At 37.7% G+C, this 26,061-nt stretch overlaps 1 protein-coding gene across 10 annotated transcripts in view; it reads left to right on the forward strand.

Annotated features, from left to right (window-relative positions):
* The window catches only part of TBC1D2B (TBC1 domain family member 2B), a 49,799-nt gene that overhangs the window by 12,555 nt on the left and 11,183 nt on the right, over positions 1-26,061 (forward strand). For 7 of the 10 annotated variants that reach the window (XM_082321938.1, XM_082321931.1, XM_082321937.1 and 4 more), the window contains exons 3-13: positions 1,540-1,705; positions 6,728-6,885; positions 7,892-8,118; positions 9,229-9,621; positions 11,041-11,151; positions 12,320-12,513; positions 13,026-13,520; positions 15,399-15,516; positions 16,258-16,443; positions 17,854-17,975; positions 20,955-24,950. In XM_082321938.1, coding sequence (XP_082178064.1) covers positions 1,540-1,705; positions 6,728-6,885; positions 7,892-8,118; positions 9,229-9,621; positions 11,041-11,151; positions 12,320-12,513; positions 13,026-13,520; positions 15,399-15,516; positions 16,258-16,443; positions 17,854-17,975; positions 20,955-21,150 — 2,366 coding nt within the window. In that variant the 3' untranslated portion in view covers positions 21,151-24,950. Of the gene's footprint in view, positions 1-1,539; positions 1,706-6,727; positions 6,886-7,891; positions 8,119-9,228; positions 9,622-11,040; positions 11,152-12,319; positions 12,514-13,025; positions 13,521-15,398; positions 15,517-15,887; positions 16,056-16,257; positions 16,444-17,853; positions 17,976-20,954; positions 24,951-26,061 lie in introns of those variants that run through there. The other 3 variants (XM_082321933.1, XM_082321932.1, XR_014229203.1) reach the window with 3 other exon arrangements.

Below are 26,061 nucleotides of genomic sequence, written 5' to 3' on the forward strand. Positions count from 1 at the left end.
TGAAAGATGACATGATATACTTCTGTTTCAGATAGCATTTTTCAAGGGTTTCAGAGATTTGTAGTGTCAATGATCTTTTATATTTGGTATTCTTTATCACAAAATGTTCTCTCTTTCTACTGCTAGTCTTCGATATGGGCTAAATAAAAGTAACCATCTGCTGAGTAATTAGAGTACAGCTTGCTTAAAGATGGTCTTGCTGCTAGTGCCAAGTCATCGTCAGAACAAAGTCTGAAAGGCTCCCTGGTGATAAAACAGGGTATTGTGTTTTCCCAGGGTTTTCCCGTCCTGCAGAGCATCATCTAAGTCAGACGCCCATCCAGTGTGTTACTTTGTAATACAACTGCTGAGTCAAGTCAGAGTGTTCTCAAAAATTTTTAATTCACTTCAGTACTTTGTGAATGATATGGAGAAGAGTCTGACAATTACATTTGAGCTTGTTTTTAACTCGCATGTTCAGAGGGTTTGTAGAAGGCTATAGAACACTTTATGTTTCTCTACAATGCTTTTGCTATTCACAGTATATTCCATACTCTGTGTTTCCTATTCCCTCTGCCTGCTGGAGGAGGGGTGAGGGAGAAAGTAAGCTATCCAGGATAATGGAAACACTGAGGTAACATATATACTGCAGATTCTACAGTACATGTTGGACAGTGTGGTATGTTGGAGACCTGGCTAGCTCTGCTGGATCAGCTTGGATCCTCTGGACTTTGTTAGCTCTGGCTTAGGGCTAGTGCCAGTTCTTGGCTGGTTCCTGTGGAGCCATTCAGGGCCTGCATGAGTTTGCTGGCATGTGTGCAGTGCTGGGCCTGTGCTGCATGTCTGCATGGCCCTGTGCCCCATCTGTAGGTTTGCTGAAGTGCACAAGACAGTTTGGGTGGATGAACTTAGGTATAGCTGCATTCAGCTTAACGAGAGCTAATAAATCCTCACTGATCCAATAGGTCTCTGATGTGTCTGCAGTGCCCATGCTAATGTTCTTGGCTCTGGGAATGCCCAGGCTGGATTTGCACAGAGCTGGCTCGAGTCCATAAAGCTCATTGACTTGCAGCAGCAGTGTCACTTTTAGGACGAATCTCTTAGGATGAAGCACACCCTGAAAGCTGTGTCACAATATTTTTGTGACACTGTTCCTGACTTAGGAGTTCTGATAGACCTGACCTTGTTTTACATGTTTTTTTTTTTTAATGTAATTTTTATGGCTTTATAGCTGCTTAAGCTAGATGAATCAATACTGACTAATTGAGATTGTAAATCACTCATGCAATAATGCTTCATGAGCATCACACGAGTCCTGTTATCGGAAGTATGTGGCTGCAGTGAGAGCTCACTGAGGAAAACACTTTGCAATTTTTAAAGTTCATTTAAATGGAGTGTTTTATAAACTTATGTTACAATTTAAAATAAAACCCTAACCACATTACTAGCAGGCTTAGTAGTATATGACTTTATATAGCCACTATTCTTTTACTTACTGTGAATTTAGCCTATTTTTCTTTTTCTCTCTTTCTTTTTTTTTTTTTTTTTTTTTTTAAATAGATTTGAGTATCCTAAGTCAAAATGCTTCAGCAGAGAGAGCTAGAAATATTCTAGCTGTGGAGACTTCTCCTACAGACCTGGTGGGGGAACAAGCAGCTTCCCAACCTGCACCAGTCCAACCAAGTGCCATCAATTTCTCACTTAAACAATGGAGTACCGAAATCAAGTAAGTTGGGGATGGGGGAGAAAGTTATGAGATTTGGTAGTTGCTGGCAGAGACTATTTCCTACTGAAAGATGTGTGTATGTGGTAGGTGGAGCTTTTTAGAAGAACTGGGAGTGATGGGGTGGATCAGTACATTGGACTGTATCTCTTCAAGTAAACTGTCTCTTTATTATACTTAGTTGTTTGAAGGGCATAGCTGACCATCATTGTGTAGTATTGCCAATACCTGAAAGGGAGAATCAAGTCCTGTAAAGCACTTCTAGTGATGGCTTTGCTCTCTGAACCCAAGCAGGGAGCTGGGAGTTGTATTCTCAGCTAGTACTGCTTTTTATCCTTCATTGTGTAATGGAGCTGCTAATTGCTAGCATTGTAGTAGTCATAGTATCTAGTGCTCATGAAGTATTTTTAGTGATGAAAATCAAAACAATATAAATCATTAGTCTTCATTTTCTTCTTAAAAAAATAAAAGCACATGGCACAGATTTGAAATCGATGTAGTTTGAATTCCTGAGCAAAAATGTGGCAGACCCCTTCTGAACAACAGCAGAACCACATCTTATCCCCTCACTCTTAATGAGTTTACTCTTTAGCATTAACCGCTTTAAGGAAAGCGGTCCTATGGGTTTTCAGCTCTCTTGTTACAGTTTCTTTCTAAATGTTTTTACACTTTGCCCGCATAGATGGATCTTGCGCTTCTACTCAAAGGATATTACAGTGCTATTACAGAGCAGTTCACAAAGGAGAGCTGTAGCTTTGGTGAACTAGACCACATCCCTCTTCAACTGCAAGTAAAATGTTGTTGTTCAGTTTCATCAGCAGTGCTGAGTGAAACAGATTGCTTTTAAAGCTTTCCTGTTAAGCACAGAGATCTGAGAGGTTTGGGGTTTTTTTTCGGTTGTGTGTGGTTTGTTTGTTTGTTTTTAAGACTACTGTGTAGATCATCATTTATGTTCTAGAAAAGATGGCTTATGGCTGGATTAAGTAGTATGTAAATCCTGTTACTACATGTCCTGTTTAAACTGGTAGTCTTGTATGGTTTCTTGGGTTTGCGTAGCCACTTTGCTTTGGTAGAACTTAAATTTGGTCATAATAGAAGGAAAACGACATGAAACACTTTCTGTTAGGTGAATTCCTGTATACTTGAAATGAGTGTTTCTGGCTTTTTAAAACTACCCCCCCAGCGGCAGATGATATGCTTTGGGGAAGTCCAGCCTGGAGGGCAGCGTCAGTAAGCTGCTCAGCGTTGCCTGGTTGGTGTGTGTTAATGTTTCCTTGTAACTGAGCAGAAAGGCAACAGAGTTGTGGGTTGGAAAGCCCTTTTGGCTGGAGAGAAGTGTTTCTGGTGGCAGTGGCCCAGCAGATATTGTAGCACAGCATTCAAGAGTTGGCCTTTCTCTGTATAGCTGTGGTCCTAATGGCTTGGAGTCCTTGTACCTCTCTGGGAATAAACATGTAAGAACATTTCACACTGTGAAGCTCTTTCAGGCTGAATGCTGCCCTCCCCCATTCCACTCTTTCTGGAGATATTCAGCTGCAGTGGTTCATCTCTCTGAAAATATTCCTGGGAAAATAACATTTATTGTATCTACTAACAGATTTTTTTTTTTTTTTTTTTAATTCTGTGGGGTTTTTTTATATGGAGTGCTCTAGTGCCCCCATGTGCTCTAAATTTTAAAGCAGACCTTCCTCCCTGCAAGCTGATACCAGTGGGAAATGGTGTTTTTGTCAGGATTGCTTGTTATGCTCAAACATCCTCTTCTGATCTTTTGAAAAGTCATTTTGCAGAGGATTTACTGAGCCAGCAGCTAAAATCTGAAGTGTGTGTGATGTGGACAGTTGTGCACTACCCCCGGCCATGTATTCTATCATTGGGATAAGAGTCTGACAACCTTGTTGGAAGCTATTTAGCTGTGTGGTAATATGCTAGAACCTCTGACAAATTTATTTACGTTAGCATAGGCCTTGCAGTGACATGTCTTAAAAGCTATGGATTAGCATTATCTCTGCCTGTTTTGAGCTAGCAGGTCATGAGCACTTAAGTTCCTGTATCTAGTAATTTAAATTTGCTCCAAGACTTGAGTCTGTAGCAGTTCTCACAAGAAAGGTGAATTTTTTTCAGCATAGGTTTGGTTAGGGACAAGTGGATTTGCCTTCTAATGGCTATCCTCAGCTGCTCCAGAGAGGGGTAGGGCATGTATAATCTTAATTTGGACTTATTTTGCGTAAGTATTAAAGATGATCATTATTACATGCTTCCACTCCCCATATCTTTTGTTCATTCAATCCTGCAATGAATGATGCCCAATTAATAAGCAAAACTATTCAGTAATGGTGCAAAGATCCTTCAGACGACAGCATTTCTCATTACGTAGCGTTGGTTACACTCAGACCATTTTGAACGGAATTCCTGTGAAAAAGTGGTCATGTAAGTCTTGTATTTTAACATGTGCAATCTCATTTGTCACTTCCTGATTGACAAGTGGTCGTCTTTTACTGGGCTAACAGCATTCTTTGAGTGTGTATCACAAGAAGGTCTAGTTAGTTGTGTTGGACCTCTGTGTGGAATCAGGACAAGATTGTTAATGTTTTTGTGACAGTGAAAGCTAATTATTAATCTTGGAAAATTAAAATGACATAGTAGTGTGACTATAAAAGCTGGTGGCCAAAAAAAGCCCCACTAAAATGTTAGAAACTCTATTATGGTAAACACGCAAACAGCAGTACTGTCGTGGTTGATTGTTTTCCTCCCTTCTCTGTAATTCTATGCAATTTGGGGCAGGGGTGGGATCTGATCACCTTTAGCATATGCGTGCACTATGCAGTATCTCATTGGATTGTGACTAGTTTTAACCCCAATATTAGAGGATAGATCAAGGTGTTTCTAAAACTTCAGAAAGTTTTCTCTACATTGCTGGGAGCGTGTATTTGTTAAGAAACTAACAAACAGATGTGTCAGTCAAAGACATATCCTTCCTCCTGAATGCATTTGTGATGCGTTTGACAGAGAAGCTCTTGCTATAAAAGCTGCATTTGCATCCTAGGTAGCAGTGGTGAAATAATAATTGGAAAAAAGTGAAGAATACGTCTTGGAGTTAAACTATGTGTATATGTACAGTAACTAAAGTTGAAACATGCTTTTCCACTTTTTAAAAATCTGTTTTCAAGTAGTAATTGGCATATATGGACATTTAGGCCTGAATTTTTTTTCATCTTTATGCTGTCAGCTAATTGTATCTCTTATTTATGTGGAATATAGAGTTGGAAACGTACTGAATTATAGTAACCTTAAGTTATATAGAGTAAGACTTACCCCCAAAACATTTAAAAATACAGACTTATTAGATCATATGATCAGGTCTTGCGTCATGTGTCCGATTGTACTTGTCATACTGTGCGTAGGAAAAAAATATTGTTTTTTAAATTCAACTACCTACTTTTAATCTAATAAAAACAATGAAGCAGTGCTACGTCAGTGCCATTAACAATCCTATGCAAAAGCTTTACAAAATGCAGTATCAGCTATGATTGTTCATGGGCCTAACAGCAATTTTCGAAGAAGCTTTTCTAGAAGTCATTTGACTTCTTGTTCCTTGTGATTTTTCAAGCTTTAAAAGGTGGTGTTCATACAGGCTTTAAATACTGAGGCTGACCAAGAACAGAACAAGCAGTTGTGGAGTTGCATGGTAAGAGATCAGTCACTATTCAGAGAACAGCTGTAGAGATGCCAGGTGACACATTAATTTTGGGTGCCCTAGGAAATACGTTACTCATCACCCAGTTTGATCTATTTGATTTGAACGGAAGGTCTGAACAATGAAATGAGGCTTCTTGCCCCCAACAGAAATTGCGATTCTTTCTGGAAGAAGATTAAATGTGTAGCATAATTCAGTCTTTGTCAATTTTGCAAATTGATTGTTGAAATAGTTTTATTATTTTTAAGTTGTACTTGATTATTAATCAGTTCACCAGACTATAGGAATTTTGCACTGCATAATGATTAGCCTAGAGTTCACTTTGATCAGATGTTAAATCTTTTGTGAAGCTGAAAGACTGGGTTGAACCATCAAATGATCTTGAAGGTGTAATATGGGCTACATTCAGCTTAAGGTTTGAAGAGTAAAAAGAGATAATGTGGCTGACAGAGTGAAAGCATCTTTGTGGGCCTCCATCTTACACAGACTGTGTAGAAAATGCTGAGATACTAAATATATTTCCAACTTTATAGCTAAAATATTAAACTGATTCATACAGATTGATGTAGAGTCTCCTTCTCTAGTTGAACAAAGACTTTACAATATTGAGCTACATTAATACTCATGGACATAAGTGTGGACTTAACCATTTCTGATTGCATGATGTTTATGAGGGAAGCTAGGTAGGGTAATCTCATCCTGCTCATGAAACGTATTGTTCTTCTATAGAATTATCTGGCTGGAATTTAGAGGTCGCGTCTGAAATGTTCTTGCAGATAATTGGCAACGTTCCACCTTAGGAAAGGAAAACTGCTAAGGAGTCTGTCATCAGCGATTCAGCTGCAGCAGGTCTCTTGGATGATCCCAAGTTTGACATTAATCCAGAATATGAAGCTATAACATACACGCTTTTTGACCGCATGCTGTTCTGTTTGATGCTTGGCAGTTATCCTAAAATTCGAAGCTGCAATAACTGATCAATAAAGAGATGCTGCTTCTAAATCTTAATTTTGTTTTGTGTTTTCCCCACTGCCAAAACAAGGATAAAACAGAGGATGTCACAAAAGAGCATAGTGGTCTCCTAGATATTAATATCCTGTTAAAGCGAAATAATTCTTCTGGTTTTGAAATATAGCACTGTTGATAGCAGGTGCTATTTAGTAGGATATACTTTATTTTCTTTGAGCTTTTATTTGTATTGGTTTTGTCTGTGTTTTAGCTTATTTTTAGTTTGCACTGCTTCAACTGTAGTGGTTGTCTTGAAAACCTCTTTATAAACAGAAAGCAAAATAGAGAAGTCTTTATCACTTTTCCTCCTGTCTTTTTCACAGAAATTCAATGTCATCTTTAAGAAAAGGAAATAACGAAAACCGCAAGAGTGTATTTTATACCACTGAAGAGTGGGAATTGCTGGATCCAACCCCAAAAGACTTGGAGGACTCGATGGCTTTGGAAGAAAAGAGGAAACACCTGGCAGAAGGAAGTAAAGGTAGAAGTGGGAGGAAGGAAGGGGAGCGTATGCCTTACCTTCTTTAGTATGGTGTACTGTGTTATGTGTATCTCCAGGAAATAAGTGGAAGCTTATCTTTTCTTCACAAACCACATCCAGAACTCTCTAAATTCTTTTAAAAAAATTACTTCCTTATGATGTGTTTGGAGTCCCCTGCCATTCAGATACAATAGAATAAGTATAAACTCTTGTTATCCACGGTTTCAGGTCCCCTGAGCATGTTACCGTCTCTAGTTTTGTCACTTGAGTTGCAAAGTTACAGGATAGAGGGAAATGTTGAGGCTTTTGATTACTCAGTTGAGTGTCATGCATTGAAGCAGAATTGCCTTTAGACTCTAAAGTATGTCTATAAATGTTACATTGGCTTGCTTCTGAAATGGGGGAAAAAAGTAGGTATGCGTATGCAGTGATAGCTCATCTGTTCATTGTAACTGGTTCTCACATTTGACCAGTGTCTGGAATAACCTTGTGAAGACATTTTTACAGCTCCATAAGAGCACTTTAGCTGACATCCAAGTGATTTAATCTGTTAGAAAACATCCTTCTCTCTAAGAATACTCCCATGATTATATAGACATGAAATCTTACATTGAATGCCTCTTAAAAGAACAGTAGACTGTGATATCAGTGACATTTTTGCTCTGATCACTTCTGAGCTGTTAGTTATTTGAAGCAAAATTTACTTTTCCATAGTTAGGGGTACCTTTTCTGTAATAAATTGTAAAGTTCTCTTCATGTCTTATTTCACAAGTATTGATTTATAAGCTAAATCTTTTATTTGGGAGGGGAGAAGACATTGAGCTACATACTTTTCCCACCAAAGGAGGCGACTTGGAAAATGAGGCCTGTTTAACATTATTGTATTGGGCTGTTTGAATGCTGCTTAGAGCCTAATTTTAATGACCAGATTTTAAAAAGCATATCTGAATGCTTTGAAACGCCTTTTTACTAAGTGAACTGAACTAGAAGAAATTGTTTTATGCAGGACTGACTAGTTCAGCTTTTCCATTCGATTTTGGCCGCATTCCACACAAAACAAGGCGCCCGTTAAAAGACATGATTGGATCAAGCAAAAACCGGAACAGCAGTGACTCTTCTCCAACTGAGTGGTATTCTGGTAATGGCAACAAACTAGTCTCTGAACTGCAACTGAAGTGTCAAAGCCAGCAAGAAGAGCTGGAAAAGCTAAAGAAAGATCTTTCGAGCCAAAAGGTAATTAAGCCTTCAGGCAAAGTGCACAAAAGCAAACAGATCTGGCAGGTGATTGTGAGTTTACCCTTTATGGCCACCTAACTGCATTGTTATAAAATAATGGTGCTAAATGAACCTTTGTTTACAAAACATCTTGAAACAAGAAGGGTCAAATTTTACATCTGTTGAAGATTAGATCCCTGAACAAAACTTTCATTTGGACAGTGTTCATTAACTTGGTGTGTTTATATATCTTATTATCTGAAGCTAGCTTTCTCTGTCTGCCAGGATCCTGGCAGGTAATCACAGCTTCTTTCACCATTAGTACATGTAATTCCTGAGGAGCCTTTCCTTTCAAGTCCTTTTTTATTTAGTTTAGTTTTTGTTTCTTTTAATTCTGGAGGAGAGGGTGGGGGAATGGGGACTGACCTTCCCCTCCCCCCCCCCCCCCGCCCTCTTCTTCTCTCCCTCCCTCTCTCCCTCCTTCTAGTTCAGAGCGTTTGGTGCTGTCTTTTTTGCAAAGACCACAGAAACTCCTCTTCTCCCTTGTGGCAAGTCAGTTAATTACTTGGCTGATTCTGTGGCAAGATTTTCTGAACAGCCCTCCAAAGACTTCCTTTTCAGTGAAGCAGCATGTATTTTTTTTTTTTTTTCCCCCCTTATTTTCTCTGCATCTGTTAGGGAAGAGAGCAATTAGTTATCTTTCCCTTTTCCATTCTGTAATGTTCACCTCTTAATTTTTTTGGCTTAAGGCCTGTTCCTATTTATCTTCTCACAGCAGGGCTTCTTACAAGTAAGCCTTTTTTTAGCTTCCAAGTAACTGCTGGGCCACAGCTGTCAACTACTCTTCCCAAACCTGTTGTAGCCTTTCTAGGCAGGATCCTTAGCTCAGTGAAAGATATTTAAGCCATCTGTATAGGCCAGTCACTGTAAATTGTTATCCTGCTAGAAATAATGTCTTGTAAGTGTTACCTTTTTTCCTTAAAAACACCACCATGAAGTCTGTTATAAGCTGATGATTCAGATGCAAAACCCATTCCAAAGCTTTCTTTTGCTTGACATTAGATTTCTAAGTTATAAAACTTAGAAACTTAAAAATTCATTACAATCTTTCTTTTTTAAAATTCCCAGGAACTTGTGCGACTTCTGCAGCAAACAGTCCGATCTTCCCAATATGATAAATATTTTGCAAGCCGTCTTTGTGAGGGGGTTCCCAAAGACAAATTAGAGCTGTTGCACCAAAAAGATGACCAGATTTTGGGTCTCAACAACCAGCTTGAAAAGTTAAATTTGGAAAAAGATAGTCTCCAGCAGGAAGTAAAGAATCTGAAATGTAAAGTTGGAGAACTCAACGAGCAGCTGGGTATGTTGATGGAAACCATTCAAGCTAAAGATGAAGTGATCATGAAACTCTCTCGTCAACTCAGCGAATGTGAGGACAATACATCCTCTCAAAGTGGAGCAGTAAATTCTTCCATGGCCACCTGTACTAATAAGGAACTACAGGAACTGGACAGACTAAAAGTAAGAGCAATGTCTCTGTCTTGGTGGATAGGGGAATATCTGCTCCCTATAAAAACTACTTTCTAGTCTGCTATACTGTTTGAGGAGATCACTACAGCAGTTCTCCAAGATACTCATCAACTGAGGCTTTCTCTGCTTGGAATCTACACTTTGAACTGTTATGTGGCAATCTAAACAGGACTTTCATGCTTTGAGCTGGTCGGTACATCTATAGTACAGTGTTGCATACTTTCAGTAATTTAATCATTGGTGTGGAGGAGGAGTGATGTGAGAAGTAATCAAAGGAGCAGGAGAAAGTAAGGGTAAGAGGAAAATAAAAGCATGGAGGAAAACAACCAGAAAGCTTGCCTTTTTTTTTTTTCTTTTTCTTTTTTTTTAATATCAAAAGTGAGGAGACAAAGAGCATGTGGAATGGCAAAGGGGAGCTCTGAGGAGAAAACAGGAGGAGTATAAGAACCTGTTTTACTAATGCTGCTCCAGGTGTTATCAATGCTTTTTTTTTTTTTTTTTTCCCCTCTCTAACCTACCTCCATGAATATGTCAGAGGTTCTTAATGGAGTTACTGAAGTTACCAGCTTTGCTCTAAACATGCTTTCTTGCCTTTGGATAAATGTTGTATTCCAAATTGATTAACATTTCAAGGGATTTGGAATACAAGTCAGTCATTTAAAATATGTATAAACGTTCATAATTTTCATTCCTATATGTCAGCCTGGGAAGTTTTAGAAAATAAAATTGAAACTAGAAATCAATGGTCTTGGCAGAAAGCAGACCAAAGCTTGTAGATGCTGTGGACTGTGGGAGTATTGTAATTGTTGGGAGGGTACAAACATTCCCTCATCCCACAGCTTCAGGTTTCAGAGGTAATATTTGTAGCCTGGAGCTGAGTGGATTAGGCAAGGAAGCTTATTGCTAAGGATTTATATTTTTGTATGGAGGCAGACGTCAAACTTCTCCTTTAAATGAGAACTGGTGAGGGTAACCAAAGCGCAAGGGGCATTTGCCCCCACTTCTGGTATTGCATGGTATGTGCTTCTGGCTGATGCGCAGCACCGTGACCTCCGGTGTGTTCAGCATGTACGTTTCTGTTCTGCTCCCCAGTGGTGCAGCCTCGCAGGGCTGGGCCTGCCTCATGGCAGCAAGCAGCGACCAGCTGCCTTCTGCCGGGAGTGTAGCCCTGGAAGGGATGCAAGTGAGGCACAGCACCACCCTGTACCCCTCTGTGCTCTCGTTTGGCATGTGTGTTTGACTTACATGAAGACTAAAAATAGTATTTGATTTGATCCTGATATTTTTAGTGATAAGTCCTATTAGTAGCTGCTTGTTCTGTATTCTGAGGTGTACTTTCTCTGATAGGCATTTGCTGTTTGTAAGATATTTTTATTAAAAATCCAGTTTGTGTTTTTTTTTTCTCAACAGGACAACCTTCAGGGTTATAAGACCCAGAATAAGTTTTTAAATAAGGAGATTTTGGAACTTTCTGCTCTACGAAGAAATGCAGAAGCAAGAGAGAGAGAATGGCAGGCAAAGGTCAGACTAACACAGCATGTTGTCATTTTGGCAGTGTCTAAAGCAGTTTTCAAAAATTCCGTTGTAAATCTACTCAGGGAACATAACTGGGGAATGGAAATGGAATGACTTAAATATATTAAATGTGATAGCTTAAAAAAAAAAAAAAAAAAAAAAAAAAAAAAAAAAAACCAAAACACTCCCCCAACCCAGTCCTTACAGACTAATCTTTCTGAATGGATTCTTCAAAGAACTAATTGACTTTAAAATCACGTTAACCAGTGGAACTTTTTCATAACTTATGAACACAGGCATGTATATTTCTGAAAACATTGCTTCCTCAGAATTAAGGCTGTAATAATTTTCTTGAAGTATGCAAAAGACAGGATGTGTAAGGATTTGGTATGTCACTGAGTAGAGCTTACTCCTGAGCCCAAAGGATGACTACGGTATGGTGAATGTAACTTTGGAAGTGGTGTTTCTGTATAGATGAATATGAGTGTAGAGAAATTGAGGGTAAATAATGAAGGTTTCCATTGCCTGAGGCTAGGAAAATATGCACACATCCGTAGCTAAGGCAAGATACTTGTAGCTATGGTTTAGTAGGGTTTGCTTTCATTTTTTGGAAATGGCGCACCCAGCGGCCAGGTCTAAATGCTGTATTTTGGGCGTGGAGGTGTGTTTACAATTCCTACATGTTATTACCTAACTTGTAATTTTAGAATTCCATTTAAGTTCTTTTTGTTCAAACATGTATAGACTAAAGCTGTTTGTTACTTTAAAAGCACAAGACGGTTGAGTTGTCCTTCATACAATGTAATGATAATTAAAGCTTGCTCGGATTTTACGCATGTGAAAATACATGTGGTAGACAGTCTCTGGTCTACTATTCTGCCTTAAAAGACCTCCCGTAAAAAGCCACAAGTATCTGAGGTTTCTTTCCCAAGTACTTGATATATAGAATTTTACAGTAGTGTAATAAATGCATGTACAATTTTTATTTTCCACATATAAGGGTTGCTTTATGTTTTCCGGTGCTACAAAAATGGGAAAGTAAAGCTGACTGTTCTTGACTTACAGGTTTCTAAGCAACATAAACTAATAGAATAATATTGAACCAGATTTTAAAAGAAGTGTAGTATAAAGTAAGTTTCTGAAGACTTATGGTATTATATATTGTTTTCTGCAGTATACTAGCTTGGAAGCCAAACTCTGTCAGATAGAAAGTAAATACTTGATCTTGCTTCAAGAAATGAAAACTCCAGTTTGTTCTGAGGAGCAGAGTCCTGCTCGTGAGGTCATCACACAGTTACTGGAAGATGCCTTGAAAGCAGAAACTAGTGAACAACCAGAACAAGCGTTTTTCAAACCACACCTGGTCAGGTAATTTGGTCCTATTAAAATAAATGTTTGTGTATCTTGGTCAGTGGGCCCAGTTCTAACACTGGAAAACAGACAGTGAGGATATATTTGCAGGATTTGGGTTTTTTAATGGATTTCCCATCATGAAATCCTTTTGGCTGTATAAATACATTTATTATTTTATTTGACATACAATATAAAACTTAGACTCAAATGTTGCCGTATAGCTGCTGAAGGTGAGCTACGGAAGAGATGGGTTCATTTGAACTTGACCATGTTCTTAAATAAATCGCTTAATCTGTGTAGTAATATATATTAGGATATGGGCACAAAGTCTGTTCTATATGGGATTATAAAAATAATTATTAAATAAAGGATATACTTTATAAAAATGTTTAAATAATAATTGTTAAAACTTGAAAACTATGGGGATTGAGGGATATTTGAAGTAACTTTAGGATGGCAACTTGAGAGTTTCAGGGCTGCTGAACACATTTTTAAAAGCCTTTTTTCTTTTTTCCCCTCCATTTTAGTGAATATGATATATATGGTTTTCAGACGGTCCCAGAGGATGATGATGAGGAGAAACTAGTAGCAAAATCACGAGCTTTGGACCTGAGATCGCTTTCTCTCAGTGAAAATCGAGAGATCTCCGCAGGGGTAAAATGGGAGAACTATCTTGCAAGCACAATGAATAGAGAGATGATGCGCTCTATAGAACTAAAGAATCTCATTCGATCTGGAATTCCACATGAACATCGTTCCAAGATGTGGAAATGGTGTGTCAATCTCCATGTTAAAAAATTCAAGGACAGCACTGTTCCTGGGTACTTCCACACCTTGCTTCAAAATGCTCTGGAAAAACAAAATCCTGCATCTAAACAAATTGAGTTGGATCTCTTGAGAACTTTGCCAAACAACAAACATTATTCCTCCCCAACATCCGAAGGGATCCAGAAGCTGCGGAATGTGCTGCTGGCATTTTCGTGGAGAAATCCTGATATAGGATATTGCCAAGGTCTCAACAGGTAAGATTTTGCAAATCTTAGACTACACAGTGAAACACTTAATGAGCCTTTCAAACCACAGGTATAGCGACATGCTTTTGGACAGCCGTTTGTCTTATGGGTTGTATGTTCATAATTTAGAATGTTTAAATAAACAAATAACTATCACATTTTTTAAAAACAATTAAAAAAACCAAGACTTGGATCATGAAACTTGTAGAATCAGCTTGGCAAAAGAACTGAAACTGGAATTAACTCACATAAGAAATGGGCTACTTAAATGTAGTTTTACATTGTCTTCATGTCAGTTGTAGGGGATCTTTTTGCTTTTGTGTGCAAGAATTTGTTAGGTTTTTGCTTTTTTTTAAACAAGCAGAAATAAATGCCTGAAACCTTTTTGTACTGTTAAAGTCACAAATTTCAGTGTTTCCCATAGGATGTCTTCAATCAGAATTGCAGTAATCAATTTAAGGATGATTCTTGTGTTACAAGGCTAAGAAAATTTGAAGTCATTGCAGTTGGTGTTTGCCGAAATAGTTTTGGTACTTTCAGATCTGTAGCAAAGGAAGGTGTTATTTGAAGCAGGTATGTTAGTCTAATACCCCCCTTGTCCCCATGCTATAATACTAAAGATGTCAGTTTGTGCACTAATTTATAGACTAGAATACGGTGAAAGAGTTTTGAACTAGAGCAGCTTTATCATTTGAAACTGCACTGAGGAAGTAGTAGAATAGAGGCAGTGAATAATGTAGTAGAGGTAGTGAGGTGGTGGTGGTAGCAGTAGTAGACGTAGTGAATAATGTAGTAAGAAGTATTTTTCTGAGTATTCATCACTAGTGGTTATGTTCTGTAGATAAATCATACATTTTTAGTATTAATATTGTTGCTGGCATGTCACAAAGACATGTCTGAAGAACATGGCTGTTGCAATCTTGGAGCAACACGTCTCTGGTGACTAGAAGGTGTTAGCAATGCTTTTCCTAAATTTGATCTTTCTGTGCAGCATTATTTTCTCCTGCGACACTTTTGGTTTTATTTTTGCTTTTACTGTAAATAATTCTGTAGAAGTTAAAAGCAAATTAAATATTTATTCCTTGCTTTGATTCTCTTAAGCTTTTAAAGCGTGATCACCTTATTAAGCTGTATAACATCAAAAGCAGTCCATGTTGTTACAGCTCCTCTTGCATACAGAAATAAAACAAATTACTTGGAGAAACATATTGGAGGTTACCTTACATATTCAAACAAGTATCAGCAACATGAAATTATTCTCTGGTGGGTTTGTTTGTTTGTTTTCATCATACTCATTGGGAACAGGAAAACCAGGATTGCTGCTGTTGTTTAATCTTTTTTTTTTTTTTTTTTTCCCCCCTACTTTAAGAAATTCTTAGAACAAATCTAGTCTTTGAAAAATTTCAGGGCTTTTTCTTTTTCTTAAAAGACAATAGTAGATAAAGACAAAAGTGTTACTTATATTTATCTTAATGGATATAAAATAAATATGCTAGAAAGGATTTTTCTAAATTTACAAGAATTTTGTGTGAAATGCAAGAACCATTTGTTCTTTCTCCTCTTCAGTAAGGAAAGATGAAGGTCTGGGAATTTAAGACTTTGAAGCTTCTAATTATTTTGTCTTAGTTCCTGGGAAAATGGCTTCTAGCAAATCACTTTGCTTTTGCCTTTATCTGTTTTCTTATTTAACTGAATAAAAATACTTGGCTTGGCTGAGAAGGCATCTCATTGCCCTGTCTTAGACTTCATTAACAGTTTTGCTGTTTAGTGCGCTCCTGTTAATACATTTATCTCTGCTGAACAGAAACAAAGGCTTTCTTGTAATTGTTCTTAATACATTTTGTGATACTATAATAATCTCTTTCTCAAAATAAACCCTATTTTCAGATTGGTAGCAATTGCACTTCTGTACTTGGAACAGGAAGATGCTTTTTGGTGCCTAGTAACAATAGTGGAAGTTTTCATGCCTCGCGATTATTATACTAAGACACTGCTAGGATCTCAGGTATGTGCTCTGCCAAAATAAATCTTGGTCCTGTAAACTGCAGCCAGCCAAAAACTTTCCTCTAAAGCTGTCTGATAGGCCTTTTTGGGGGATGTGTTGAGTTGTCCGAGGTGAGTTCCAGGCACCGGGGCCCTTGTTTGGACAAAGACTCTGAGTATAACACAGAAATAACTGTTCAGTGACCTGCTTGGAGCTCCAGTCCTTAACCCTTCTTCTGGGTATTAGTTTCACCACACTAACTGAGTTGATTTATCATTTCTTTCCTCAAAATTGGGGTGGGGAGAAGTTATGGGCTCTCTGGGAGAGTCGGGGTGAGAAGGTATTTTGCAGTACTGCGAGCAGTATGTGCTGTAGCATTCTTCTTCTTCCAGGTGATGCTCTGGTACATGCTGCCTCCTCCCTCCAGGTCTTTCCCCAGCTTGTTCTCTGCTCCAGTGCTCCTGCACCAGTGCAGCACTGCAGAGCTCTACCTGTAGTAGGAACACAGCATCGGCGTGTGAGGAGCCCTGTGAGACTGGGGATGGATTGAGAAACAAAAGGTTGTGTCAGCAAGGGCAGTGTGCATTGGGGTGGCCATGGATGTTTTGGGTGGATCTAGCTTAGAAGTGTTAACTTGGACAATCCTAGGTTTCTGATTAGCTCTTGAAAAACGTGCACTTACGGATTGGTAACAGCCCTACTTTGAATGACATACGTGTTGGAAAACTAGGAGTAATAATGTCGTATTTGTCATTTCTTTAGGTTGATCAGCGAGTATTCAAGGATTTAATGAGTGAGAAGCTTCCACGACTGCATGCTCATTTTGAACAATACAAAGTTGACTATACTCTTATAACTTTCAACTGGTTTCTTGTGGTATTTGTGGACAGTGTGGTTAGCGACATCCTCTTTAAAATCTGGGACTCCTTCCTATACGAGGGACCAAAGGTGAACTGAATGAGCTAAGTTTGTGGTTTTGTTTTTTTTTTTTCCAGTTATTACCTGGTAACAAAATACTATGGTGTTATTGAGTGCAGGGTGAAAGAAGGTTGTTTCACAAGAATCCTGTCAGTTAAAATCACTGGTAGGAAAAAAAGGGAGGAAATGCGCATAAATAACCAGTCAAAACATTTTCCATTTTATCTGTGTTCTGCAAGTTAAAAGCTTGAGTTACATGGAAGAACTCTAAATGCTAAGTATTTTCCTTTCACCACCCACCATTTTTTTTTACCTTAGAAAAAATAAAGCTATAGGCAGTGTTGTTTACTCCTACGTGCAGCTGTCAATCAGTTTTAAGTAATTATATCAAAATGAGAGCTACTCTTGTAAAGAAGAAAGCTTAACTGAAGGAGGCAGAAGTTAGAAGTATTGAAAAAATGTAAAAATTAGTTGTAACCAAGTGCTAATGTTTAGCTTGTCTCTGCAGCAACTATTTATTTTATTTCTGTAGACATTTAAAGTACAGCTGACAAACAGTGGCTGTCTGGGCTCCTATCTCAAACTAAGGGGTGGAGGTGAAAGAATTTTCATGTGTTTCATACTTGTCGAACTGCAGAGAAATAAAGTCTGTGCAGGAAAAAATGATTGGGTTCAAACACGATAACAACACTAAAGCAGATGTTGTAGGCAATTAAAGAGAACAGGAGAGTTATTTGATAAGTAGACAAAAACTGTGTGTTTGCTAGATTTCTTGTTGGCCTCATCTGAGCATTCTAATATGCAGTGGTATTTTGGCTGTGTGTTCATTAAAATCAGATTTAAGCATCATGGTATTTTGCAAAGGCAGCCAGGTACAGACTGATGAAGTTCAGAACTTATTGAAGCCTTTTCAGAATGAAGGGAAGTAGTGCTTCTTCCAGCTCATGCCAAAGTTGATTGACAAACTGGTGTCAGAAATTCATTCGGCATCAGCCCCCCAACATGGTGGGAAAATTCAAGGCATTGGAAAATAATCTGTTAAAAGCAAAACTTAATTTTAGCTCTGAAGGAACTTAATAAATACATTCAACAGAATAAATAATAATAAATACATACAACAGAACAGTTGTTCTACAACTGAATTAGGAACTCAACACTTCAAAGAATTTGTATGCTATAAACCCAATATTGTATTCTGGATAGAACTGCAGAGCACCTTGTCTTGGTTACAGGCCACAACACAAGTTTTTGGCAGCTTTTGGAAATGGGGGACGGGGCGGGGAGTGAAAGGGAAGGGAGATAGAGGGAGGTAGGACTAGATAGCTCAAATGCAGCCTGTAGGAAGAGTAACACTTTTCCTTTGAGTTTATAATAGATAATAATGAGAATCGGTGCATTCTGTTCTTATAAAGAACCAAACATTGTATGTATTTTTATCAGGTAATATTCCGATTTGCCCTGGCACTTTTTAAATACAAAGAAGAGGAAATCTTAAAGCTGCAAGATTCAATGTCCATTTTCAAGTACCTTCGATATTTCACACGCACTATACTTGATGCTAGGTGGGTAACTCAAACTTGTGTGTAATTGAAAGACTTGTAGCAGGGCATGGAAGAAGTCTATTGTTGTCTTTTTTTTTATTATTTTGTTTTGTTTTTATATAGATCTTAATTTAGATGTAAAGCAACTAGAGATGAAACTAACTACTAAGATTTTTCCTTAGTAGTTTTATCTAACAGAGACAAAAGCACAAGTGATGAATGCATAATTGTAAATTTTTAGGTACGATAGAGATGAATGTGTCACGTTGGTCTTGTTTAGCAGTTGTATCATGGTAGCACTTAAGAATTTCAACCATAGGTGAAGTCTCCCCCTGCGTTGCGGATAGATACAATTTATGTTGTAAAATATTTTACGATAAATAAAAACACATCCTGGCTCGAGTTTTAAAAATGTGAGCTGTGACGCACTAGGTTTAGATCTCTTATGCATCATTAATGCATAGGCTAATGCCACATAACTCCAGCTGATTTTAAGATATACTTTGAAGCATTAGATTTAGCATTAGACTTTTCTGTTCTTCAGTCCTTGCATAGGAATTACAGTTTGTAAATTAGGGTCTAATGTTTTTAGGTTCCTAGTCTCAAGACTGTAGAGCAGCAGATTAATCTTAAAAAGAAAAGTCATATTGCAGTTTGTTTAATGTCTGAAAATATGTTTTGCACAGATATTGAAACTCAGTGATTTTGAATTTAGTACAATATCACATACTGGAATCTGAGGGGTTTGTTTTTACTGTAATAAATTCCATGTGAATTTAGGCTTTTACTTTGGCTCCTACTGCAAGAACTATTTGTTATTTTTACTTCCTGTGTTTCAGTTTTGACTGGAGAGAAGTTAAAACTGAATAATCTTACTCTGCTTAAAAAGGGTTGCTGGGACTGATGCAGGGACAATGTTCTGCAACTGATTTAAATGGTAGAAGTCTTGATAACAGATGTTGCTTCCTCTGCTGAAACCTCTCCAAAAACTCTTGAGGGGGAGTTGCGTGGTGCTTTGTATTTTATCATTCCCCCTTTTGATTTGAAAAATGCTGGACAGTTGTTGTACTCAGCTGTTTGTGACCAAAATAAATGCTGACTCTGATTGCAAATCTGGAAGTGACAGAGAAGTACGTACTTGATTTTGGGAAGAGGGTGCACATATTTTTAACAGAAAACAATAAATAAACTTGTGGATACTTTATAATCAATAAATAGGCTATTTTATAGCTTATAATCAAATGTGTAATATGTAGTACCAGTAGTACCACAGCAGTAACACCAGAAACTAAAGATTGCAAAAGAAGGGGGGGTGGGGGGATATCTTCTTTCTCTTACCTAATTTGAAAAAAATTTTGATATTTAATCAGCTGCAGATTTGGCTTTCCCTTCCTTTTCCAATTATGTAACGGAAATGAAGTCTTGTCTCTCCTGTCTAAACTTTCTGGCACTGTAATAATCTGTTTTAAAGATTTCTAATATTGCTGGAAAAGATCTCATTTTGTTCTTAACAAAAGGAGCTAATCGGGTGTCTTTGGCAGATGGTGAGTTCAGGTAAGGACAGAATTCAGTGCATCAAAGATATTTACAATCCAAATACACTGCTGGTCTGTAAATCACTTGTTTTCTTAGGATTTTAGAAGTCGGAGTTGGAAGTAGTGGTGTAGTGCCACCTAGGGGATATGAATTTGCCTGCTAGAACTGATAAAGGCATGTTTCAAACCACCTGGTTTCTTATTCTACCATATTTGTACAAGTTTTACAGCATCAAAACTTAAACAATACAAAAGCATATAGAATGATGTCTTTCCTGATATGGACAAAAAGTCATCTTGTTGTAGAGGAAAAATTTAGAAAGATTATTTTCATAGAATTCATGGACATCCTGAATGGGTTAAAAAATTATTTTGCACAGAATTTCTAAGTTTAAGCTCTTCCATGGAGAAAAGTCTCTACAGACATGTGCATAATTATACTCCAAGTTATAGGACATCATAGTTAGGTTTTTCTATAGATGAAAGTTGTGTTCCATAGCATGTTGTGCACAGGTAGAGAAGCTGTTGGAATACGTTCTGTTTATAAATAGTAGGAAATCGTTCTTGTTCACTCAAAAATACAAACCTGGAGAGAGCTTAGCCTTAAATAAACTGTCCACATAATTTTTCTTAATATTTGGGTTCATAATTAAACCGGAATAAGTTAAATTCCAGTTCCTCCTTTTCCCTTAGTAAATAATGAGAGACTTTTTAGATATAGATCAACAGTAACGATGGAGTTAACTCTGTCTTTGGACTGATTAGGTAGATCAATTACTAGTTTTGCTGTGACTGAATGATAGTATGATGCAGCATGACTCTGGAAGGGTGGCAGATACTCTTGTGATGCTTTGCTATGTGATCTGACGAGCTTGAGTTGACATCAGCTCAGAGATCTCTGTGCTCCAGCCGGCAGAATCCCAGAGCTTTCTCACTGTGTCATAAAGTTTGGCTTATACATGTTTTGTATTATCCTTGTCTGTATTTGTATTATCCCAGGCTTTATCTGGTCTCTTACACCACTCCATTGTCTTGGATAACTTGAGAGCTGACTGTGCTGGGATTGAATGAGTGTCAGTGGTTTATATGGAGGAAGTTTATCCAATCTATAATCGGGTAACTGGATGTATGAAGTATTCAGTCTAGCCAATGAAACTCTCATTAGCCAAGCTTACATCTTGTGTTCAGTGTTGTCAAGGCTGTAATTGCTAGAGCATTATATGGAGTTTGCAGCTGGCTTTGCAAACTCTTGAGCATTTGATAGGACTTTATCACTTGAAATAACTTTAAAACTGAGTGCTTTATAGAACTTTCTTGCAATACTGATAACATCTGAGACCTGTCAGGTATGTGGAGACGAGAGATATCTGCCATGTACTAAATATTGATATGGATGAAGTTCAAAACTGATTTTAGAAACCACCAAATATGAATTATTGTCTTCTAACGTTGTGTAATCTTACAGGAAACTGACTGGTATTGCTTTTGGAGACCTGAACCCTTTTCCATTACGTCAGATCAGAAACCGGAGGACCTATCACCTGGAGAAAGTACGTCTTGAACTAACTGAACTAGAAGCCATTCGTGAGGATTTCCTGCGTGAACGAGAGACGTGTGTAGAAAAAAGAGACCTTATTAGTGATGATGAGGAGGATAGTTGAAACTACTCAACATAAACTTTTCTTTGGGATCATGACCAAAGTGAGTTAACCTCCAAAACACTTTATTAATCCTGTCAAACAGAATGTAAACTAGTTGCTTTTGGAAATATGCAGGACAGATTTCCAAACCCCAGCACTTTCAGAAATATTGCTTTGTATGGAGGCCAAACACTTCTGTTTACATTTATGTTCATGGAATTGTATGTAGAGCACTTAATACCTGTCTCAGTTTAGTCAATCAGCTGAATTGCCAGTTGTGTGCCCACAGTGCGCTGTTAGCACCTATATGTGAAACGGTAGTAAGAAAACTCCACAGTCTGTTTACTACATTCATTGCTATTCTGCATTTTTTTTGATGCAATCATGGTTTTTTGTAGCGCAGGTTCAGTATGGGAGGACATACTTTCTGGTTTCAGGTTGGTTCAAGAAATGGCTTTCATCATGTTGTCTTTGAATAAACTAGCCATTCTTGAGGTCACAAACTAGAAAAGTATGGCGTGAAGCACAGGAAGAACTTCTACATTCCTTTGTTTTTTCCTGAAGTGACATGAAATGGATCATCAAACAGAACACTTGAATATATGTTCTTAAAGTAAAGGTAAAATAAGTACCTATTTGTCACTGAATGTTCAGTGTATACTAAAACAGTGGTATCAAACATCATCTATGGTTTTCTGGGCAGCTGTGTTGATAAAGATTCTTGTTAATGCAATGGGGTTTATAGATAAATCCTGTTTAATAAATTTAATTTCTGTTCACTTTTTTTGATTGCAATGTCTCAAAAAGCCACAACCAAAACCCAGCTATTATGGAAGAAGAATGGAGCTTGTCACAGGAGTACCATGTTTTGGTAGCTAATTAGTTGTCTTACTTGTTGAAGGGTTTTTTTGGTTTTTTGTTTGGTTTTTTTTTTTTTAGTGCTTCTTCCTATTTAGGGCTTAAAATAAGAGGAAGTCTTGATCTTTAAGAAGAAACATAGCATTCTTTTTGCATGAATGTGTAACTGTTGTACAACAGCGGTAGTGTTAGGATTCCTAAAACAAATATTTATCGATCGATCAAAGGAGCCTAAAGGTCACAGCACGCATGCAGAAAATCAAGATCCTTTTCTGGCAGAAAAATGCAATATTCTCTTAATGTGCTCAGCTTTGCTGTGAGTGTTGCATGCACATCCTACAAGATGGCTGTGAGGAAACATTTGGGGTGTTTAGCTGTAGTGTTTCTGACTATGGAAGTGTGACTGAACACCATTCTTTCTCATCTGATGACCAGCAATGCTCTTAAATGGTTCTGAGGACGAGGAGGGCTTCTTTCTTGCTGGCTATTCTCTGGACTTTTGCAATGTTCTTTCTTGAGCTGTTGGCTCTTCAGAATGCTGGATTGACTTAAACGTTGTCTGGATGTATCATGATAAAGCTAGCATTCAAATACTAGGCAGCAAATTGTTCAGCTCTGGGGAAGTGGTTAATTGGCAAAAAACAAAACTGGTGGTTGGGAACAGTCAAGTACATCAAGCTTCAACTTTGTATGTTTTCTTCTGGTTTTCTGAGAAAAAGTAGGACTTCTTTATCAGGTATACTCATGTAATTGTTTTAGAAAACTTAAGTGTGTGCAGGGAGAAATCCTGCTTCTGTTTCACAGCACTTTTTTTTTTTTTTTTTTTTGGTTGGTTGAGAATGTATTTGTAGCCTTCCCTAAATAAGCATAGTATCAGTCAATTTATCTGGAAGGGAAATATTTAATCAGTGGTGAATGTTGCAACTTACAGGACTACTTTTGATAGAAAATATATGCTTCTTCTATGACATATAATTTTTAATTAGCCAACAAATCCTTGCCAATAAGGGACACATGGTATGATCATCTTGAATTCTATGTTGTCTTCTAAAATGTCCCCTACCTTGTCTATCGTAAGCAGTTTGGGTTTTTTTTATTCCCTAGTTACTCTTGGTTGTGTACTTGAGTTTATTAGGCAGGTTTTTCATATTATTGCATGTACTGTATTCTTTTTTTTACTTACAATCAGTGTTTGAATATAAAAATGGGACCAGGTTTTCTAATTTTCTAGTTATGCTGTCTTGGTTTTGAAAGAGCTGGTCTCTAAATCGATCTGTAATGTCCACTTTTTTTTGTTTGTTTGTTTTAATCTTGTTTTCAAGTGTTAAATGAAATCTTTCTAAGCTGAAGATCTTCCTTGCAGTGGCAACAGTTGAAATGTTAAGGTGGAGAATTCATAAGTATGTACCTACCTTATTCCTACAAGTCTATTATTCCTGGGCCTTGAGTCTTCACTATGAACTAGTCCTATGACTTTAGGAGATGTTTTCGGGCTGATTTCATGGAAGTCTTTAGGTTGTGAAGATAAAACTAACTTTAGGGCAACTGTTCAGGAAGTTCTCTAGCTGACAAAACGTGACCTGCAATGTTACATTTCTTTTTTACAGTTGTGCTGATGGTTAAATTTGTGTGTGTGTGTGTTGCTGTGTTTCATTATGTAAGTTGTTACCCAATTGTACAGTAAAACTAAGTAGCTCTGTTTCTTATGCCACTATGTGAATCTAATACCTGAATGTTAGGAAGCTTATGGAAATCATGTTGTCTCTGGGTATCCTGTTAGCTTGCAAATATGAAGCGAGTTGATGCTGTTATACTCAAGTTCCCAGCGAGCTGTTGGCTTCATTTTGTTAAGCATCGTTACTGATGCCTTAGTTAAAAGGCCAAAAAATTGCAGAGGCATCTAATCTCTGACAACTAGAAGTCTACACAGAACAAAAATGAGATGCATATAGCAGGAAGCAACATCAGGGGAAGCTTGCCTTGCTGTTACAAATGTCTTTGGGTGACTATTAGTTTTCTGGTGGTGCTTAATCTGGTAACTTTGAAGAGCAGTGACTAGTTAGGGACATGCAAGATACACAGGCAATATTTAAACCCGATGAAACCAAGAAAAATACTGTGTGACTCAGTGGCCTGCAAAAGCTGAACTTCATAGATACCAAGTGTTTGTATTTAGGGGTAAAGTTCCAAAACAGTGCATGAGGATTTAATGTTCATGCCAGCTATGCTAGAATTGACCTGTTAATGCAAATACAGACTGCTAAGACTATTTTTTTAACTTCAAGGTCATGCACATATGTGCAAAGAGTTTATTATGCATGGTTCCCAGTATATGTGATATAAACCAAACCACTAAGTTGCATCTTGCAGAATGTTCCTCCATCTTCATACATGTATGCATGGCTTTCCAGTGAAACTTCTGGTTACTTGTTTAAAACGTTCTATTATCTTCTGTTAAATAGGCAAAAAATTGGTGCACTACACCTCTAGCTATTAAAACTGCACAGTATTTCAGCTTTACCTGTACGTGTGTACAGATAGTGTTATCATCCAGTGTTATCACATTGTTTGGTGTGTTTTTTACCAGCTATGTAATCAATAAAAAAAGATTTTTTGTTGCCCTTTAGGTGTCTTCTGTGAGAGATTCTCCCCTTCCCCTCAGTCTTTGTAAACATGGTAAGATATTTCAGCAGAAAGGGAAAGATTTTTTTTTTTCTTCCTTAAGACATCAGGAATGAATGAATGGTCTTAAATTTGACAGAGTTGTATGTTCAGTCATGCTTAACTGAGAAATGGAAAATTAATCAATTTTATGAAATTGTGTAGCTGTTTAAGTGAATGTTCCCTTAAGTGCCATGTTAGAAATCAGCAATATGCGGTACAAGAAATTTGAATCACAAAACATAAGCAATGTTATTTTCATAAGGTCAATGTAAAGAAAAAATAAATTGTTTATTACTTTACAGCTTGCTCTGGTTCTTTTTCTTTTTTCATAACAGATAGAAATAATTGCAGGTACCATCAGAACAAACCAGTAGTAGAGCTGGTGTTTTTGTCTGATGATGTGATTTGAGAGAGTCTCTATAGAGGAACATATATGTAAATTTGGCTTTGAAGCACGAAGATGTGAACTATAGACATGTTGCATGCAGGTGATGCTGACTGGGTAAACTTGTGTTTGGTGTCCTTGGTTTCTTGGGAGAGGAGGGAAGGGGAGGGGAGATAAAATTTGCATGAGTGTTCCCAGGGAACAGACTTCCTAAGAAACATATGTATTTGTGTATCTCCTGACATTAAAAGCTGCTTTGGTAGGCTTGGGCAATGATGTTCTACTAAAGCCTTTGGTAGCCAAGTGCATAATTTCGGCTGCTCTGAAAATTTAACAAAGTACTGAATTAATTTGGAAATCTAGCCTCAGTGTCTGTCTTTCAGATATGATTTTTGCATTTTGGAGTTACCTTGATTCCTTTGAAGAGGCTATCAAGTGCCTCAACTACGTCGGATATAAAATTTAACAGCGAAATGTTTGTGAGGGAGGAAAAATAAGAGTTGGGAGATCACTTTAATTGCATGTCCAAGCAGATCTTTGAGAAGAGGTGAATAGTGCACGTTTTTTGTACTCTGGTTCTGCTACAGGATGGCAAGCTGTTAAGAGCAGATATTGGCACAGTTGGAAATCTGTTCAAAGGGGTTGCAAAACAGGATAGAGAGCAGCAATTGAGGCAGAACATGACTATGGCCTAAGGACCTCCTGTCCTGTATACTGAAAAATTAAGTCAAAGGAATAAACAGAAAATTCTGGGAAGTGAGTGCATAGGGAGCAATGTCCTCACTCGGACACTTGGCATATTTAGCTTGAGTAGGTCGTGTTGCCCTAGCAGCTGCTGGGGCCTGTTAAAGAACAGCTGAGGCTTCTGTTTCCTCCTTGAGACTGAGCGTTAGACATCTGTTCTCAGTAGAATTGCAACAAGGATGTGTGTGGCTGATGCATATAGCTGAGGTATGTTGATAAATGCAGCTCCTCTACTCTGAGCTGAGACCAAATATCTGCAGAGTCTCACCCTGTTCCGAGTG

The sequence above is a fragment of the Platalea leucorodia genome, assembly GCF_965183815.1.
Source record: "Platalea leucorodia genome assembly, chromosome: 9".
NCBI classification, from domain to species: Eukaryota; Metazoa; Chordata; class Aves; order Pelecaniformes; family Threskiornithidae; genus Platalea; species Platalea leucorodia.